At 44.3% G+C, this 21,624-nt stretch overlaps 1 protein-coding gene across 4 annotated transcripts in view; it reads left to right on the forward strand.

The window, feature by feature from the left end:
• Positions 1–20,377, forward strand: part of TEX264 (testis expressed 264, ER-phagy receptor) — a 151,718-nt gene extending 131,341 nt beyond the window's left edge. For 3 of the 4 annotated variants that reach the window (XM_060271521.2, XM_088662196.1, XM_060271522.2), the window contains exon 6: positions 14,968–18,649. In XM_060271521.2, coding sequence (XP_060127504.1) covers positions 14,968–15,284 — 317 coding nt within the window. In that variant the 3' untranslated portion in view covers positions 15,285–18,649. Of the gene's footprint in view, positions 1–14,967 lie in introns of all 4 variants that reach the window. The other variant, XM_035106078.3, reaches the window with a different exon arrangement.
• The last annotated feature ends 1,247 nt before the right edge of the window (positions 20,378–21,624 follow it).

The following is a 21,624-nucleotide window of genomic DNA, read 5'->3' on the forward strand; positions in this document are numbered from 1 at the left end:
AGAACGTTGCCAACATTTGATGAGAGAGTGTATAGATAATGCTTACTTGTTTTACAGATGGAGAATACTGGGGATAGGTGCTGACTTGCCCAAAGGAGGTCTGTGATGTGAGATGCAAGCACAACTAACCACAAAAGCCAGTCATGGACACACACATAGAGGTTTGACACAAAGCTGAATGGGAGGGGTAGAAGAGGACACAGACACACTTAGGGGAGAGCACATTCTGCAAAGTACTATGACATTGACATGTATCTTCACTTTTCCCAAACCTGATGTGCTATTGAATTGGAGGATTTATTTACTCATTATTTATTAAAATTATACACCACACTTTTCTCCAAAGGGGTTTAAGGCAGCAAAGTTCAAGATCACAGCTAGAAACAGTTCTGAGACAGAATCTAGAAACCCTAGGACAATATAATAAAATATATCTAGACCAATACAGTCGTACCTTGGAAGTCGAACGGAATCCGTTCTGGAAGTCTGTTCGACTTTCAAAACGTTCCTGCAGCCAATTGGAAGTTGCGGAATCCCTGTCAGATGTTCGGCTTCCAAAATTAGTTCACAAACTGGAACAGTAACTTCCGGGTTTGTGGCATTCAGGAGCCAAAATGTTTGAGAACTAAGCTGTTCGAAAAGCAAGGTATGACCATATAATGAAAACAAGAGAGCACATTTTGTGTGCATTCCCTTTCCCCTCTGAAATATGACCCCAACTTTCAGAGATCAGGGTTTGGGGAGTTACTTTAAAAAAAATTCTGCAAGTGTGAGAGCACTGCAGTGAAGATGCACAACTCTTAACATATATTGAAGAGTTACGTGGGTATTATGGTCCTGGGGGTTGTGTATAAAATCAGAACAACCCCCACCATCTGAGATCTTGAGCCTGTACAAGACCTTCCTAGAGTCTGGTAAGCAAGGTGGAGGGCCTAAAAACGTTTTCCGTAGTGGGAAATCCCTTCCTGGAAAAAGCTTTTCAGCCCTCCATCTTGTTTACCAGACTCTGGAATGGATGCATAGGAGCTTTGGAGGCTGCCAGCCTCCAGGGCCCAGTAAGCAAGAGTCTCCCGTGCCCTTTCTATTTGTTCGTTCTTTGTTTGTTTGTAGAATTATGCGGATCACATAATAAACAAACAATCACGTAAGTAAAATCAGCATAAGGTGTGATTTGACAGCATTCCATTTTGATCCTCTGTGCATCCTGAAATTGCAGCAATTTCAGTGCTATTTCTTGTTTGAAAAATAGTTTTTCATCCTAGGGTGATATCATTACACAACCAATAAGATTTGGCTATGTGATGATGTCACTGAGGGCATACAAAGCTAGTCAACAAAAAGAGAGTATTGCTCCCAGTGATGTCACTATGTCACCAAATTTGATTAGCTCTCTAGCAATCTCACTATCACTCGAAAGAACATTTTTCAGACATAAAATGGAGCTGAGGCTACAGGTGATAGAATTGTGAACCAGTGCAAAAGGAGGGAGCTTTTAGAGGTGTTTTGAAAAAGCTTTTGCCCCCCTCCAAGTCCATTTTCCACATATACAAATTGTTTGATAGGGGCACATTCTGCTTAGCCCAGACAAGCATCAAAACACACCCGTAGTATATAGTGCCTGCTAGTGGTACTAGTACATGACTCAATAGTGACTAAAAAAGAATGTTGCCTACTGAGTCCCTAGTAATTTAATGATCCCTTGAGGTGTCCAATCAAATTCTGACTCCCCCTGATCTTATAACATCTGAGGAAATCGTGGAACAAAGATGCATGGCTACAGACTGCAAATTAATGTACAAAAGAAATTGCAAACCAGCCAAAATTATTTAAACATACTATTGAAAGAAAGGTTCAGTGTCCTGATCCATTGCAATATCCACTATCACTAAGTGGTGATGACCCAAGTAAGATGGAGACCAGGAGGTCCATGGCTCCAGAACAGACTAGAAACCTAGACAAGGTCAGAGGTCTAGACAAAGGACCAAGATGCTGATTTATAGTTCAGGATCATGATTAACTATCCAGAGAAAGAAACACATTGTCTCACTATTATTCTGGAGCAACCACAAGAGTTTTCTAGTCTGAGCTAGTTAATATTACAGCCTTGCCCCCTGAATCTACACCACTTAAAGGGTCAGCTGCTTTTTCCTGCAACTGTTGGCTTCCTCTAGGGGCAGTAGATTTTAAACTGCAGGGACATCTTTAAGGGAAGCTCATTGTGGCTCTCTTGATCCTCCAAGGAGTCTATAGTCCAGTTGTTGGCGTCTGCTGGCAGAGGTGCCCCCTTGGGGTTCAGGGAAATCCAGATTGGAATGGCCAGGGAATAGATCTCCCTGCAAGGCTATTTTTGACAAAGCCACTTGCAGCAAAGAACTTTGAATCTGTACTCTTCTAATAGATGAGAAACCTGTGCGCCTCCTGCAAGACTGGAATTGGCCTAATCCTTTTCTGTACTTTAGTTAAAGAAGAGGAAGAAGGGTACTTATGGTTTGCAATATTTGCCCTTCAGTTAGGGTTGTCCTCAGTAGTTGTTAGAAAAAGAAGGGACATTGAGAAGAGGGCAGGGTCCACGCCAATGTAAATACCACTATGTCCTACACATGAGTAGGCGGTTCCATGGGCGTGGGCAGGGGGGGCAGTTGCCCCCCAGAAGCAAAAGGCTGAGGGGCGCAGCGTGGCGGCCCCAGGCTTACGCTCCCTGCACGCCTCTGAAGCTTCGCGCGGAGAGTGAGAGCCTGGGGCCGCCTCCTCGGAACAGCTGGGAGGTGCGGAGGAGGCAGCCGCAGGCTCGCGCTCCCCGGACGCCTCTGGAGCTGCGCGCGGGAAGCGGAAGCCTGGGGGCGCTTCCTCTGAACAGCTGAAAGGCGCAGGCCACGTAGCCCCGCCCACATTCCCACTGTGGCCCCTCCCATGCCTTGGCCCCACCCCTTGCCCCCCTAATTCTGATCCTGGGTACGCCCCTGGGCGGTTCCCTCGCTGCGAGAAGCCAAGTTACAGGGAACCAGGCAGAGGGCCTTCTCAGTAGTGGCACCTGCCCTGTGGAACGCCCTCGCACCAGATGTCAAAAAGAAAAATAACTACCAGAATTTTAGAGGACATCTGAAGGCAGCCCTGTTTAGGGAGGCTTTTAATGTTTAATCAATTATTTTATTTTTCTGTTGGAAGCCGCCCAGAGTGGCTGGAGAAACCCAGCCAGATGGGCGGCGTATAAATAATAAATTGTTGTTGTTGGGCTTCCGATTCGTCGCGCTGGTGAAGTTGGACGCAGGGACTTCGTGCTCCGAAGTCCCTGGCTTCGTGGAGGGGGGGGAAGTCCGCAGAGCGAGCGGACTCCCCGAAAAAACACCGGGTAGAGAGTCCCGGTGACATAGTGCCCAGCTGTTTGCTCCGGACGCGAATCCTCTGCTGCCCGAGAGCTCAGTAGAGCAATCGAGAGCCAGCGGAGTGGAGTCGCGGGAGCCATTTTTGGGTTTCATCTTACCTCCTTGAAGTGAAGCTCCGAGTCCTCAGCCTGCAAGCGGCGGATTCTTCCAAGGAAATAAAAGACTTCTTCAAAGTAAGTCAAATCTCCATTCGGATCTTAAAAATTTTAAATTTGAAGATAGGAAGAGATTCTAAAGTAACGGAAGCCGATCTCTTCCAAATGGACAATCGGGAGGCGCAGTAAATATTCCCAAGCCGAAAAGGGAAAACTTCTTTCAAGATTGCGGACCCGAGAGAAAGAAAGATTTTTCCAAACCTCCCCGGCCCCCGGTGTCGTTGCCCCTTGAGGCTCAGCAGCAACAAGGGGGAGGACGCTTTGACAGCTGTCAAAAGCTGTCAAATTGTTAAAGGACTAAGAAAGACGATTTTATTCCTGTGAATTGGAAAAAATGATTCAAAAGGTTTTAAAAGGATTTAAGTGGACTGTAAATTTGAAATCTGATGAGGTTAAAGACAAAGGATAAGAACAGCCAAGATGGAGCCGACAACGTCGTAGAGAGGAATTTTCCAGTACCCTTCTGCCCTTATCTCTGGTCTGCCTGTGGTCAAGTGAACTATGAAAACAAAATTCTCTCGAGCTTTCCAGGAGGCTGTGCTGGGCTATCTACAAACATGGGAAGATATCTACAAGGAAAGGCAATGCTTCAATCCAACAGAAAAGGAGAATGAGGTGCAAGAGCAAGATTTAGAGGACAATTTTGACTATGAGATTGTGTGTGAGGAGCAACAATTTGAGGACAATTTGGAGACTGATTCAGACTATAAAACATATGTGTTGGATGATGAAAAACAAAGATCAGAACAAAGAGATGAGGCCGACAAGGAGAAGCAAAGTGAAGAGAAGATTGATGGAAGTGAAAATCCTGGAGAGACTGAAATGTTGAATGGTGTTAGTGAAGGGAGGGAAAGGCAGAGAGAGGGAGGAGCAGAGGTCTGGAAGTGGATGTGGGAAAGAATTGGTGTGGGGTAAAAATTTTAGTTTAAGGTACTTTTTTTTGGTTTATGAACAACGGTGTCGGAATCTTGGCCTGTTAAAGGATATGCTGATCCAATTGGGAGGAGGGACATTGGGGGGGGGAGGAGAGATTTTTATAGTTTAAGGTTAAGAGCTTTCTGGAGGGAGTAAAAAGAATGGCTGAGGAAATATGCTTAGAGTTTGTTTTTGAATAATTTTGGTGATCAGGAGGTGTTTGGGTGGAAAACTGCCTGTCTCCCCCTTCTTACTCTTGGTACCCAGTGGCAGGGGGTGCCTTGAGGGGAGAGGGAGGGGTGGAGGGAAACCCAGACACAAAAATGGAACCTTTTGACTGCTGGACTCCTCGGGCCACCCCAGTGGCAGGGGGGGGGGCTCAGAGGAGGACAGCATGAAGAAGGAGGAGGATTGTGTTAATATTATAAGAATAAGATTCTGAATTGGATTAGAAAACCCGCCATAACTATGTAAAGAGGTTGGGAAATCCAGGAGGAGGAGAGTCGTGGAAGCCATTAATATTTTTCCTTTTTCCTTTTTTTTTCTTCTTTCCTTTCCCCCCCCCCCCTTTTTATATTTTTGCTCCCCCCCCTTTTCCCCCTTGTTTTTCTTTTTTCCAGTACAGTGAAGAAATAGCTGGGGGATAAGCCAATCCCCAGAGATCCTCCGCCTTTGTCCTCTCAGTGGCAGGGGGGGGATGAGGGGGGAGGAAGGAGGGGGGAGGTCAAACCCAGCTTAAAATGGACCCCTTTGTTCCCCAATACCCATGGGGCTCACTGGTGGCAGAGGTGGGCTTGTGGGTGGAGGGAAAATGAAGGGACAGAGTTTATGTTGTATACTTTGTATGTGTTTTCTTTTTCTAAAAATTAATAAAAATTATTTTTTAAAAAAATAAATTGTTGTTGTTGGGCGGTGTATAAATAATAAATTATTGTTGTTGTTGTTGTTGTTGTTAGTAACACACAAGTAGGGCTCAGGTATAGAGGGCATTGGTCCTTTTCTCAGCTATGAGAACATAGCAGAAAGTGATGTCATAATTAAAAATGATTAATGGCGTATGCGAATATGTTGTTATCTGCTGTGTTGCCCTGGCAACCAACAACAGGATTTTTTGGTTTGCTTTTACTCTGACAAATTTATCTCTTCTTTACACTTTGATTGCATTGTTCTCAAATCTAGGAATGTAATCATTCAGAGCAATGGATTACATGAGTCTTTGAGATAAGGATTTGAAACTGGGGCAAAGGTGCTGAGATTTTATGTGGGAATATGAGATATAGTTAACAGACACAACAATCTCTAGGTGGACATATGTACAAGAAATGGAATACAGTAGTTCTGAATTCTTATGCCTCATACTGTATATCTGATATACGAATGCATTAACTGCACTGCAACAACTCCTTCTAAGCAGTTTCTGACTATTCCTAATCAGATTAATAAAATAATTCTTATTTTTATTGTTTACCTATCTGTAGAAATAGCTCAGTTGCTCCACCGGATTTGCCTTGGTCTTTTTCCTCACACCACCTGATTGCTTCAAATTGAATTCTCAGTAAAATAACGGATCTTGCTGATTCTTGGCTAATCCAGACAACCAGCTCATTAAATGCATTTTTGCCTTTGCTACTGAGGTGGAAATGCCATGGAGCTTCTCCATGCTTTGCCTTAAGACTAGCCAGTTTTGGCTCCCACCTATTTCTATGCTGAATACTGGCTGGTTCTGGGGTCATCACAATATGACATGGGAGTTATTACTAATCAGTGAAGTCAGGGGTTCTAATTGTTACTGCAGCCGCACTCCAGACAGCTCTCCAAATCATAGCAACTTTCATTGGGAAATAATCACATTCCTTTTTTGAACTACAAGATACTGCTGTTAAAGTGCTGAGAGAGTGAAGATTCCATTCTCTGCAACCTAGGTTTCTCCTTAAGGTATAACATCTGTATCCCATGTAATATCTGCTTATGGCCTCAGAGCACTTTCACCACATTTTTGTCCCGGGGTGGGTGGGGATAGTTTAAGTTTGTGAGTGTGGTTAAAGTTGGATAGGGAAAAAACAAAAACAAAAAACCCAGCTCTTTCTGCTCAAACAATAGTCCCCAGAATTGTTGCTATTACATTTGAACGGTCTGATGCATGCACACCTTTTCTTTCCTGTTAACAGATGCGGCCTTAAAGGATGGGTGCTCTTGGTTACCAATAGTCATTCTTTATCATAAAGAAATATAACACTTGAGCTCCCTTTCTTTGATACCAATGTCTCCTGCACTAGTTACAATGAGTGTTGTCTTCGGAAAACTACCAGTTTCCAACATCTGAGTATGCACAATGCAGGACACACTGTGATACCACTCCATGGCCCTGGGAAATTCCAAAATGCACAGGCACCTGTTGTGGTATACATAGCCTGAGTGTTACAGAATGTGAGCCCTTTTGTAGCTAGTCCGTCTACTTAGTCCACCAAATGAGTCTCACAAGGTCTCAGACCATCTTTGACAGTATGTTGCTTGCTGTCAGATATTTTTCATACTTGGATGTGCTTGTAAGAAACCATAGCCCCAGGAAGGAAGCGCTATGCCTGTGCTCTCAGCTTTCTCTCAAGGGAATGGTGAAGATGTACTACCTGCCTGTGCTAAAGTTTGTGCTTTTCTAATCACTTATTCCCTCTCCAGGCTCTGCTATGGTTTTCATGCAAGCACTTGTCTCCTTGGGCAGCAATTACCTGTGAGAATCTGATTGGAGAGAGCGCAGCTAGCTTCATGTGACAGTTGTGCAAAGAAACACTGGAGTTGTTTTTAAAGTAAATGCAAACTCTATTCTCCTGCCAGGGAGGCTAATGGTCCTATATTGGGAAAGGCAGGGGGGAGGTGAGTGCTAAGCACCTCTGCAAGCCTTATTTTATTCTGGATCTACAGTTTCTGAAGCTGAGCACTTTTGTGAGCGATATACACTCTGGATGTTGTGGACTGCAACTCCCATCATATCTGATCATTTTGCCATGCTGTCTGGAGCTAATGGGAACTGTAGCCCACAATATTTGATAAGCATCATAATGGCTACCGCTGGTCTGCTACTTCAGCCCTCATACTTTTCAGGGGATAGCTTTTGCCTCCCTAGGATATCTGTAGGAATGACATGACACCTTTTGTTGAAGCCTTTGGACTTGCATTTAGAAAATGCTAGAAAGCAGCCTAAATATCAGCAAACCTGTATCTAAGGCATGGAGTCAGGGAATAATTTGAAGACATGCTACTGGCACTTGGTTGTTCTGTTATTTCACCTGGTACTTCAGTTTTCCTGGAGATGTTCTGCCTGTCTGAAGCATAGTCCCGCTATTTCATTTTCATATACTAACGCAGTTCAGCCATGGGTCCAAATTTAGACATAGACCTGCATGATTCCTCAGCCCTGTTTGGCTACCTCATTCTTATTTGATGTGCTGTTCCAGCCTCCTCTCTCTCTCTTTTGGCCAGTCATTTTTCTGTATGCAAGGCAGGCAGCGATGAAAGCAGTAGCCACCCTTTTTCTTTTAAAAAATACCTTACGCTAGGGAGAATTACAGAGCATGCCCCTGTGTTATTCCCAAGAAGCAGGTATATGATTGAAGTCTTATAATCATGGCTCATGATTCTTACTTAATAATACTTCACAAGACTGGGAGAAAAGATGAGGAGATGCTTTTACCATTGTGTGCATTAAAGCCATTTGTCCCTGAATTGGCCAGGAAGACAAGGATTATGTTCCAATGGCAGTAACTGTAAACAGACTCTTATTCAAGAGAAGTGATCCTGGAGGCCAGAGTCAATTGCTTAGGTCTCAGGACACTTACATGTGGAGTTAAGTTTCTTGGTGCACTTTGTAGAAACAGTGATGTTTCCAGGTCCATTGTTTTATTGATTCTTTTATTGACAAATGCTTGCTAAGGGAGAACAGATTGTGCTTTATAGCTATTGATGAGTCTTCTCAAGGGAAGAGTCAGGACAACTATAAAAGGCTTCTTTCCTAGACCCCAGCAGATTTTTCTTGTTATTAATGCCAACATCCATGTGGGTGTAATGGGGGATAGAATCATTGTCAGGGGCATAAAATCACCTCTTCTTATTGCAGTGGAATGGGAACCATGGGATTAAATCATGTTGGAGGAACTCATAACACTAGAACTCAGAGACATTCAAGGAAGCTGAATTTGGAAGGTACATGACAGACCACAAAATGTACTTCTTCATACAGTGCATAGTTAAATAATGGAATTTGCTCCCACAAAAGGTAGTGTAGGCCACTCTTGGGGATACAGGGTTTTCTCAGCCTCACCTGTTAAAACACGCAGATTTGGTTATCTGTGCTTTAATTTTCCACTGCTGCCAATTCACTCCAAATGCTTTCAAAACCTTCTCATAGTGTGTATGGTAGGTTAGGTGTGAAATACACACCAACACTAGAGACGGAAAAAGCTTTAAACTACAATTGTTGGTTTATTAAAGAGATACAATGTACATAAGCAAATACTGATACCAGTACAGTGGTACCTCGCAAGACGAATGCCTCACGCAACGAAAAACTTGCAAGATGAAAGAGTTTTGCGTTGCATGAGGGACTCGCAAGATGGCGAGGTTTCCTATGGCCGCCGCTTCGTCTTGCACTTCTCCGCCCCCCCCCCGGCCGCCTCGCACACAGCTGGCATCGGACGGGGCTTTGGAGACCTTCTCCGAAGCCCCGTCCCATGCCAGGGAAGACAGGCAGGAGGCAGCGGCGGGGAGAAGCACTCCCCCCCGACGCCTCGCACACAGCCAGCATCAGATGGGGCTGCGGAGAAGTTCTGCGCCTTCTCCGAAGCCCCGCCCCCAAGCCGCCAGTCCCCCAGAGCCCATAGGAACGCATTGATTAAGTTTCAGTGCATTCCTATGGGAAACCGCGACTCGCAAGACGAATTTTTCGTAGGACAAATTAAGTCCTGGAACGAATTAAATTTGTCTTGCGAGGCACCACTGTACTTATATTGGGTTCTTAAAGGTGCATTTTGGCCATTTTGCAACACTAAAGTCTTTAGCATTTGCGTCACCAGGGTGCAAAAATTGGCCCAGCACCCCTAAATTTAGTTTAGCCCCCAAATCTTCCTCCTGAAGCCTTGCAGGCAAAGCTTGAGAGGCCTTTTCTCCCTCCTCCTTTTGCTTTCTAAAAGGCTCTCATTCCGCAAGAGAGAAAAGGGGACTGTGTTTCAGGCAAACTAGTCTCTGCTTTTCAAGCCCTCCAAAGGCGCTTCCAAACGCTGCCTCCGCCCAAGACACAAAGGAGCCCTTTATTACCACCAGCACAAGCCTCTGCTGCCACTGCCACCTCCTGGGAAGGGGAACCATTAGGATCGGGCCTGTTGGAGGGGGAGGCAGGGAGCCCCCGCTTTCAGCTTGCTCGGCAGGGCCGGCGAAGGGAAGCAGGGTCTTGAAGGCGGCAGAGCAGGAGGCAGCACAAGTTGCTACTGCTTCTTTGTTCTGGAGGTGCCTCTCCCCCCCCCCCCGCCAGTTGCTGGGCAGGGGCTGGGCTGGGCTGGGGGGAGCAGCAAGTGGCCAGTCAGACACGGGGCTGATTCAGCACCGCCGTGCGATGCCAGCCGAAGGGGCGCATGGCACTGGCAGTGGGGTGAGCGCTGTTCTGGACTGGCTGCTCCGCCGCCGTGCCTCAGGCTCGCCAAGTTGCAGCTCCTTCAGCAATCGGGTGGCTGGGGGCGTGGCTGGTGTGCCCCCCCAGCTTTGATCCTGGGTACACCCATGGAAGAGTATAGTTGATAAGACAACAAGATTATCTGGTTTTACAACAAGGTTTTACAATGGGTATCCAAACAACAAGAGGTTGGTGACCACATCTTCACAATTCTGTGAGATACAGAATCTGTCAGATAGGAATTTTCCTCAGTCCCACTACCAAAAACCTTTAACTGGAGATGCCATGGATGAATGGGATATTCCACAAGGAAGCATGTGCTATGGCAGTGATGGGCAACCTTTTGAGCTTGGTGTGTCAAAATTCACCAAAAAACGAGCAGAATTCGGGTGGTGTGTCACTTTGAGAAAAAAAACATAATTTCGTGATTTTTATAGTTTGAATAACAAAAATGTATAATTGTTTCCCCTTTTTTAAAAAAGGAAAAAGAAGAGGGGGGAATTATTTTTTTAAAAAAAATTAAACAATATTTTAAAAGGGAAAAATAATAAGGCAAAACCCAGGGGTCTTTTCCAGTGGGACTCTGGGCTCAAGCCTTCCTCCAACGGGTGTTCTGGGAAGGTGGGCTCAGGTTGGGCCTGTGCCTCCTCGTGGCCCTCTTCAGCCCACCTCTCCCCTCACTCGGCTATGCTTGCGCGGCGGCAGGGCAACAGGGAAGGGTTTTCAGCTTACTTGTGTGTCTCTTCTCTCTTCCCGGGATGGCGGCGAGGTGGCGGCGGTGGCAGCAGCAGCGAGGTCGGGGTTCTTCTCCCTCCTCCAAGGTCCCCCTCCTCTCCCTTGAGGCGGGGGCGACGGGGATGGCAACGGAGCAAGAGGACCCCTGTTCTCTCCTTTGCCTTGTTTTTCCTTCTTTTCTCCCTCCTTTCTGCGGGGGCGGTGGCAGCGGGGCCGGGGCTTCCTTTTTCCGCCTCCGGAGTGCCTCAAGGCAATCCATCAGGTTCATGGGGTGGGGGTGGGGTCCGGCAGCTCCCCAGTTGCTGCACTGGTGGCCCCCAGTGTACGGGCAGTGGCGGCAGCAGTTTCGGTGGCTCGGGAGCCCATCCGGCAGCTCCTGCAGCGCTGGTCACTTTCAGGAGCTCCGCAACTCCATGCCGACCACCATCTTGCCTTGCCGGAAGTCCACAAGGCCCCCAGAGATGTGTCGCCTACGGCATTCCACCGCTGGGCGGAAGTGAGGTCTCGGCATGCGGCCGCGTGTCACCGAAAATGGCTATGTGTGTCAGTGCTGACACACGTGTCATAGGTTCGCCATCACTGTGCTATGGAGACTCTATCAGATGCAACTGTGCTAAAAGGGGGCCTTAGAAGACATTGTATATGCATGCATCCTTCTCTGTTTTTTAAAAATGTGCTTGGACTTCCTTGTATACCTTGCCATTGTCTGGACACACAGATTCTAGCAGGAAGAGCAAAACTACCGTGTTTCTCCGAAAATAAGACACTGCCTTATATTTATTTTTCCTCAAAAAAAAACACTATGGCTTATTTTCAGGGGATGTGTTATTTTTTTCCTCCTCCTGCCGTGGCCGGCATTGCTACTGTGCCTATCACTATGTCTTATTTTTGGGGTATGGCTTATATTCCTTGAATGCTTAAAAATCCTGCTACTGCTTATTTTATGGCTACATCTTATTTTTGGAGAAACAGGGTATTTACAGCAGGGTTCGTTGCAGTGTAGGGGCATCACAGAACAGGACTTCACTTAAAGAGCAATACCATCACCAAGGGTGCTTACACTTCACAAACTGCAGTGAAAGGAGAGGGAAACTTTCCATCAAACATCTAATGTCCCCTTTGGAGTTATATTTAAGTTTGTTGACCACACACACACAAAAGCCTTCGGCACACTGTGTTCCCAAAATGCAAACTTTGTTGTTCCTCATGCGTCACTCGTGATTGGGGATAGAAGTGCTGGAGGGGGCAGGTTTTAGTGCTGCCTTTGTGGAAGTGCGGAGAGCTGGACCTAATGCTAAAAAAGCATCTGAAGAATAAAGGTGCTCTTTTAAAAGCACTCAAGTTTCCAGGCCAGTTACTTACTCTCTTAACAATAAAGAGGTTTTTATTTGCAAACCAGGCAACACTAAGGGAGAATCAAACAAGAATAGCTAACAAGCACCAACATCCTGCAGAAATCTATATGGTATTCTACACCAGTATGTTAAGGACTGGATAAAGGTCTGGTATTTGAAAGTGGAAAGAGGAGGGGGAGAAGGAAAGGTTCTGGAGGACCCAGAATGTGTCTTGGAGTCACATACCAGTAGCAAATATGGACAAAAGTAGGTGTGGCCACATCACACTCTCACATGCACACTATCATATGCATGCATACATACAGAGGACACAACAGGCACATAGACTCCCTTCTCACCTGATCCATACAAACCAGTTGAGGGGAGGGGCTTATCACCCTTCTCTACCCATCACATGATTGATTTGTTGAGATGATATCCAGATGATTTGTATTTCTGTTAGGGGTCTTTCCACTGCTCCACTGTGTCTACTTTAATTTGACTCTTTTTTTCTGCCAAAATTTGCTTCGGAGGTGGGTGATCAGCCTCCAAACTGGTGTTTATCCACCTCTTTATATTATGTGTGTATCTGCCTCCTGTTAAATTTAAGGAGCTCACAAAGATCATTTTCCTACAGCACATGTTCAAAACATTGTTACTAGGAAGAGACTTTGGTTCAAGCAAACCACCCTGCTCCCTTTTTTCTTGATTCTGCTTAAACAAATACTTCACTGTGGAGTATCCATGTAAAATCTGTTTGGTAAATATCCACATAGCAATTTAAAAGGGTGGGGGGAGAGACTCTGATCCACCTTTTGCAGAAGATGAGTTCTGTAGTTTGAGTGACCAGGCAGTAAGATATGCATGCATGGGATATTTTTATGTCCCTACTGGGTAAGCTGGTAACTGTAAGTTTATGAAATGCAAGAAGACACAGCTTGCCTTGTGCAAACATGAATGCATTCTTGGCTGCCACTGGAAGCTCTTGCCCCAATCCAAGAATGGTTGAAGCATGCAAAGTGGGAACCACCCATCCACCCACTCACTCTAATCCATTACATTTGTGCCTTGGTTTGCCCCTTGCTGGAGTGCTGCTGTTGCTATGAGGGGAATTCCACAATACATTTTTTTAAACAGCTGAGCATATAATCATGTTTTTATGACTTTTAATAGCAAGCTTGCCCTTGGCTACCTGTCTATCAAGTTTCAGCTGTTGTGTGATTCCATTCCTCCTCTCTCTTCTCTTTGTGTTTCAGTTTCAATATTTAGTTACATACTAACTGCTGCTGTAGGAAACCCTAGAAGGAGTCTCTGGTAAAATGGGAAATGTTAACAAAGTTCTTTCATACAATCTTTGTATTCTACTGTACTTCTAAGCCTAAGAGGAAAGCCATGACATTTCAGTAAGGGGACAGGATTGCAAGATAGGAGACACATTTTGTCCAGTAGAGGGCAATCTGAATGCACTTTCCTCATGTCAACATTCTCTAAAGCTCTTTGGTTTAACCAAAGAGAGTATGTGAAAGTAGGTTTACCAATGTTTCCTGGTAAAGGCATCTTCCAATATGTTCCAGATATTCCAACACACATTGTTTTTGCATTTCAAGCAAAGAATACATTTAGAGCTCAATTTTATGTCGGGCCACGGTGTTATGCAAATGTTCTCAGGTCATTCTGTTGAGAAGGGAAAAAACGGTGTGATCCAAATCATGGGCACCATGCCTATACTATTTTGCAGTTGCATTCCAATTTTGTAGCTACAGTTTCTGTACTAACTTGTGATAAGTTACTACTAAACTTGGCTGGGGTTTGCTGCCTTTTTATTGAATGGAGATCAGAAAGCTCTTACTCCTCTTTCTTTTCTTAAAAATTCATCCATACTTTCCTGTGAGACAAACTCAATCATCCTGAGTTACTAGTAAATATATTTAATAAGATTCAATCATGCAGTTTTCTTTCCTAAGAGGACCTAAGCTGTCAAAAGATTATTTCCCTGGAGTAATCCAGTCTGATATGGGGGAAGGGGGTCACCGACTGCACAGAGACACCCCTTGCTCATGAAATCTCTGCCCAACTAGGAGGAACAGTTTGTCACTCTCTCAGGTCATCCAGGTAAGTAACTGTAGACACAGAGTCCTTAAGATAGAAGGGTTAATACTGGTTTACTATCAGCAGAATATTGGAACAACAATGAATTAGAAAGCTGTTGAATGTTTCTTTTTCTAATGTGTTAAATTATGATTTGCCTTCCTGAACAATTCTTGCTTTAATAGCTACTGGTTTGCCAATTTTGCAGTGTGCTGATCTGGGTGGTCTTCAAGGATCTTGACAGCCAAGCATCTAAGCCTAGAAGCCGATCTCTGTTTGCTTTGCCTTCTTGAATGCTTTGGTGGGAATGAACACCACAGGATTGCTATTTTGCACCATAGATTTATCTTCTAAACTATGTCTCTGGCCAAACCCAAGGGTCTTAAATTAGTAAGATAACATATGATACATGAATCAATTATACAGTCAATGACTACATCATATATGCACTTGCTGGATCCATTTAGCTTGGTATAGGCTCATGCTGCTTATCACACTCTTAAACCGCTCCCCATGTCCTTGTGCTATACTTTTTGGTGGGATGAAATTGCATGTTTTTTAAAAATTCCTATTGCTTGAAGAATCCAAAGTATGTTCAAATAACTGCAAGGGAGGAGATGTGTAGTGGGTGCTTCTTCATGGTTCTGAGTTTATAATCTTTCCCCAGTATTAACTCTTTGCTCTTCTTTTACATAAAGGGGCCGACACCTTAAGTGAGAACAGCTCTGTCAGCTTGGAGACTACAACCAACAGCAGAGAGACTTCAGTGGCTACCTCCATCTTGTCCCCCTTCACGTCTGGCCACAGCCGAGATGAGGTTGACAATCGCAGTGAGCACAGTTACAGCGAGTCAGGGGCTAGTGGCTCATCCTTTGAGGAACTGGACTTAGAAGGCAATGGTGATGGAATGGCAGGCCTGTCGGCTGACCTTGGTTCTGTTGAGGACCAGGACACCGCCAAGGCCAAATGGACCAAGGAGCCTATTGCCCTGGAGAAAGAAAGGGGCGAAGAATAAAGTCATTTCTTTTCTCGTGTTTCTTGGGGATTGGAAAGAGAAACTGATCATCTCTCTTGCTTCTTTTCTGTCCAGCCAAAAGATTTCGGTCACTAATCTATGTTGAGACCTGTCCTACTCTTTGTCTGCAGACAAGTATTTGGGGTGTTATAAAGGAAGAGCAGTTATATCCAGGGGGACTGTAGCTGGTTTCCACTTTCCTGTAGCCAGACTTAAAGATGTGTGCTGTAACAGGAAACTGGGAGTGGGATGGTGTGAAGTAGTGCTGAGGAGCTTCAGTGTTGAACAGCACAGTGTATTTCAGTATGTGGGTGTATAGGAGTCAGTGCATAACTATGCAGAGATCACTCTTCATGAGCCAGTAGATGCATTTGCGTGTAGACTGCCCTCTTGCATCTCTTTACTGCTTCCTGCGCTCCTTCCCATTTACCCCCTAATCAGACTGTTTCTGTGCAACTCACGCACATTCATTGGCACCACATCTATTGACACCAAAGAGCAGTAGTTACATTTGAAATTGAAAATTGTAGTGCAAACCTTTAACCCATAAACGGATGCCTGAGTTTTCTTGATCAGTAATGCAATTAACACCTTCCCTTTCAAAGGTTTAAGTTTCTGAGCAGGGTTATCATGATCCCAAACATTCACATGTTGCTTCTGCTCCCTTTCCTATTCTTCTTCACTTTCCTGTGCAACCCACTTTCACTGTCTTCTCTTTCTTAGATTGCATGATCATGCACATACAACTGTAGCACCCGTTAACATTTTATGCTATGCCTCCAGGAAGTGAACTTGAGAAGTTCCTTATCTAGCTTCAGATTTTTTTTATTTTTTAAAAAGTCCACGTGAAAGGATTAGCCATCACACTAGACATAAATGGTGTCCTCTTCCTGCAGTCTCGGCAAGGAGATTTTGGAGAATGGGTACTATTGCAATAAAACAGGGCAACAATACAACAGAAATGACACAACCATGTTTTCTCCAGTGCTGATTCTCAGATGCTATGATGCAGTGGAAGGAATCGAATGGAATATTATTGTGTTCAATGCAGTGAAGTGACAGATTTGCTGTAATATCCCAGATATAGTGGGAACCATAGTGGATTTGACATAATGTTGTGTGCCAGTGTTGGAAGTTTATATTTTAATTCTTCACACAATTTCTGCATATTCTTCTGGAACAAATAATTTCTGCACAGAGAAACAAGTTACAGAGTCTACCCTTAATGCAAGATAAGAATTTCTATAGGTTGCAGTACATCCCTTAGAAGGATGAAATGAAGAGGATCTTCATTTTACATTGGTAATAATATCTGGATGCTGGGTTGGGTCAAACCTGCCTCCATCAAAATCATGCTGAGGGCTCTGTACCAGATTTTTTTACTGCTGTCACTCTAATGAAGGTCTTGTACTGAGAAATCAACTGATGAGGATCGTGTCACACAGTCTGAATTCTCAGAGCTCCATGGTGGATTAAGGAAGGCATCAAGGCCACAGGAGGAAAGAAATGCATATGTGTGTGTATTTGGGGTATGTGTGTGAAATATTGGAAAGTTCTAATCCTCCCCACCATATTCTTACAACTCTTGCTTACATCCTCTCTTGGAGGTCTTGGATCAATGGCTCACTCTGTTTCTTAATGGAATTGGATCCATATAGTGGGCAGAGAAGTTCGACGTTCAGCCACCTTCAAGACCTTCTTTGTTTCTGAGCATTGACTCAGCCTGGTGGGAAATCAATGGAATGCAGTGTTAGAACCTTCTCCCTTGGGCTGTGTGGTCCATAAGGCTGCTCAGCTCCCTCCTCCAAGCAATCACCATTGATTCCTTCCTTTCTTCTTTGTGCTCTTGTTGCTGTGGCCTATAACCTTTATATTTCTCTTCTGGCTTACTGTTTCTTGGTATTTAATTCTACATTCATGTTTCCCCAATCCTGATTTACCACGATATCCAAATCAGTAATTCCACTTTAGCTACATTGTCCCTGAAATTAGTTGGGATAATGCAAGCAGACACATGTTCAATATATGGGGAGCTGGATATGTTCCATCCCCATTGTGCCTGGATTCTGTATAACAGTCTCACACTTGCTATCGGGTAGCTTTCCCATCTTCCTGGATATTAACTTCATTCACTGGCACTGCACAGTTGATGTTAGTGTGGTACATGGAATTACTTGAATGAGCATCATTCCAGCTATCCCAATTTAGCACCCAGTAGATTTTATTGTGCCCATTGCTGAGCATGGCTTCCAAACGCGCACCATAGAGCATCTGTTCATACTATTTCTATGTGTGAGTATATCTGTATGCAAATGAGTGTATATGTCCACAAGTACCCTTGGGTATGTGTGATGGTTTGTGCACTTGTGAGCGCCTGGGTCTGCTCACATTGTGGATAGACCTATGTGCACAGACTCGGAGACAGAACAGACACGGCACCATAAATGAAATTGCAATGTATTGAATGGTGTCATGTTTAATTTGGACCTCATACTGTGGTCTTCCCATTTTCCATATGCATGCACACGAAAGCTCATACCAATGAAAAACTTAGTTGGTCTCTAAGGTGCTACTGGAAGGAATTTTTTAATTTATTTTGTTTCTCCTCCTAAGAGTTGAGTTGGTAATGGTAATTATAGTTGAAGGGTAAAAAATGACATCTTCCCATTAACTGTGCTTTAAATATTCCAGTACAGATTCAAGCTAGTGAGAGGAGCACATTGAGTAACTTGCCATGATCTGAACCATGAACAGGAGAAGCCATCCGTACATATACTTTCACCTATAGTCTCCTTTTGTCAAAATTCTCAATGAAACAATGCTTTGTGTAAGAGTTGCCTGAGTTTCTCCAGAAGCGAGCACATGACCTAGTGTCTCTTTCCTCTGAAGCCCACCTCTTCCCTTAACGGATTCTACAAGCTCTTAGTTGTCATCTTTGTGAACATCCAGCATTTTGCAGACAAATAATTTCAGATATGAGTCCAGAATCATAACAAGCTCTGGTGTTGTATGCCACCATCCCTTGGGACAATCAATAGAGGGATTGTCACAGTATTTGAGAGACCTGCCCGCTAATGTTTCCCAGGCTGCTTCAGGCAATCTTTCACATGTCCACTTCTTCCCAAAGAATTGAATTGCCGAAGGCATAACTGGAGCCTGCTCTTATTAGGCAGCTGTCTGGCAATCTGCTCTAAGATGCTCTGCTTGTTCTGTGGCTGGCCTGGTCTCTCTCTCTCTCTCTCTCTCTCTCTCTCTCTCTCTCTCTCTCTCTCTCTCTCTCTCTCTCTCTCTCTCTCTTGGCACTTGCTGCGATTGTGAAGGGACTGGGTGATGAATAAAATTACCATCCATCTGTGATGAGAACACATCAGAGCATACCAAGGAGTACCAATGTTTCTTCTCTTCCATTCTAACCCTAGCTGACACAGTTCACTATAATGGCAGTTTCAAATGCCTTGTAGCCAACACCTGGAATAGAATGTGATGCTACACAATTAACACACATGGACAGATTTGTGTTGTTGCCTGTTGGGACATTTTACAGTTGAAGACATGCAGCTTTCCTAACCATTTCATTTTGAAGGCATAAATATCCATCGGTGTCTGCATCTCACTTTCATTAGCACCATATTCTGTGTCATCACTAAGATTCTCACTGAGTTATGAAAGAACTCTGATGCCTGATCAGAAGCCCACTTAAGTTCACAAGAGTCTGTCATTAGTCACAATAAAGTTGTGATACTGAGAAATAACAGCTTGGGAGCCCAGAAATCTAAAAAATGAATGCGCAGTGCAACAGGATTTTTAGAGAACACAAAATGCACCCCGTGGGTTCATTTTTCTTGGTTAGTGTACGTGAATCCAAAAATACTCTAGGATTGCAGGTTTTGATTCCCTATAATGGTTGTTCTGGACATCTTAATGTTTGAGATTTTATTTTATTTTATTGCTTTACTTACATTTAAGCTTCCCTTCTTCCTCTTAACTATCAATGTGTCACAGCATTTTTTCAGTTGCAAAACCAACCTTAGCGGGAAGAGAAACGCAGAAGGCTCCCAACTCACATCCCATCCCAACTGCACCCCACAGTAGTAGACTTGCATCTAAATGATGTCTAGATTCATGACAATCAACCTCTTTCTCCACCCACCTACAGGAAGGGTAGGTCTCAACTGCCATCTCCCACCCCTGCCCTATTCTTTTCTTCATGGTTATATTCAAGTGCTAATTCATAGGTACATACAAATCCTAGCATAGAGGTGTTTGGAATTCTAAGCCCAAACTTTAAAAGTTCATAGGTTACATATGGTTGATGCTGCTTTTCAGACAACATACATCACTGATATTCTGAAAACATTTCTTGGAAGGGAAACATTGAGAAATTTGGCTTTGCTTGAGGAACATAAAGAAGAACATGTTTCTATGGACTAATTTGTATATGTTAAATCTTAGCTGCCCTAAATTTGATTGCACCTTTCACGTTTCTGTGTTTATTCATTCTGTGCATGCAGCTCACTTACATTCCCAACTTGAATACTGATACTTGCAGGTACAGATGATGAGTTCAGCAAGCCTACTTCACTTTGACTGGAACAGTTTTGGAGATGGTACATTTTGCTGGCATTCAAAGCTGGTTGGCCATAAGCTGCAAAGTGTCCATAACAAAGTTCATTTGGGTTTTATATGCAGAAGTAGAGTTTATGACTTCGAATCCAATCATTTGCATACACAAAAGGCTGTGTCTGTGTGTGTACACACACACATATGTGTGCATACAGGAGTAGGTACTGTACTATGTTTGGATCTGAAAGCCCCAAATTGTCATTGAGTGAGCAGCCTGCACTGAAAAGCAAAAAGAAATGACAACCCAGTTTTGATTTGTCATTAAGATACTGGCAAAGCTGTCGGAGAAGTTTGCTTTTTAGTTTGTCCTGAAGTGAAAAGCACTTGTTCTGTTATGTATTTAATCACTATTTTGATATCATGTATAAGGCTTAAAGTAATCTATGTGCCAGACTGGTTTAGACATAGGTGTTGGGAATGGGTGGGGTGGGTAATCCTTTTTGAAATTAAAAATGGCAAACAAAAAGCAAGCCCATGTCCTCCACACTCTGTGAACACTGCAAAACAAAATCTGAACTATGACTGAAGTGAAACACGCCTCACTGCTAAACACCTGAGACTACATTTCAGGTACTGAAATATGTATAGTACTTACAAAGCAAGTATGCTGAGGCAGGCCCTTGAGCCCAATATTGTCTGTTACTCTTGACTGGTAGTGGCTCTCTCAAGAGCTCGCCTTATGAGCTGAGGTCATTCAGCCAGAGGCTCCAATAACCATAGATGAGGCCTTTTGTGCTCTACCTCTCAGCTAGTATCTTCTCCTGTCCTTAGAAGATCTGTAATGCAAGGATGCCTGTGATGGCAAGGATGGGGAACTTGGTACCTTCCAGATGTTGCAGGATTCCAACTCCCATCAGCCTCAGTCAGCATGGCCAGTAGTCAAAAATGCTCAAAGCCGTAGCCCAACAACATCTGGGGAGACACACACATGTTCCCTGCTCTAATGGATGCTTCATTCTACATACAGTGGTACCTCGCTAGGCAAACGCCTCGCGGCACGAAAAAATGGCAAAACGAAAACGTTTTGTGATTTTTTTTGGCAGACTCACAAGACAAAGTTTTCTATGGCCGTGCCATAGAAAACTTCGCAAGACGAAGCAGGGCGCTGCGAGGAGAAAGCCAGACCGAGATCCCGTCCGCCTTGCGCTTCCGCCGCCGCCATCCCGGATCCCCCCCTCACTCACCTTAAGCCTGCCTGCCTGTGCGCGAACGGGCTGGCTGTCTGGTTGGGCGCAAGGGTCCGGCTACTGGGGAAGGAGGGAGGGAGCTTCCCCCTGAAAAACTTCTGGCCATGGTGGGTGAGTCAGCGCCTTTTTTGCGCTCCCCCCATAGGAACGCATGAATTAAATTTCAATGCATTCCTATGGGAAACCGTGCTTTGCAAGACGAAATTATCGCAACACGAAACGACTCGTGGAACGAATTAATTTCATCTTGCGAGGTACCACTGTATCTCTTAATTGAGCCTATAGGTAGATGAATTGCTGAGAACTACCAAGGCTTCAATCCTATGTTCATGTACTTTGAAGAAGGTCCCACTGAATAGAGTTGAACTTAAAACATTCCTGAGATCATGTTACACGTAGCTGACATAATCTCTTTGGATTTGGTTTAGCATAATTACAGAATTGTCTTTGTTGAGTTGGATGAGATAGGACTGATGACTCTAAGTTCAAGGGCCCGTGGCAAAGTGGCAACCCTCCCCTGTGGGCTTAAT

Source organism: Zootoca vivipara, chromosome 2 (assembly GCF_965207765.1).
Source record: "Zootoca vivipara chromosome 2, rZooViv2.hap1.1, whole genome shotgun sequence".
NCBI lineage: Eukaryota > Metazoa > Chordata > Lepidosauria > Squamata > Lacertidae > Zootoca > Zootoca vivipara.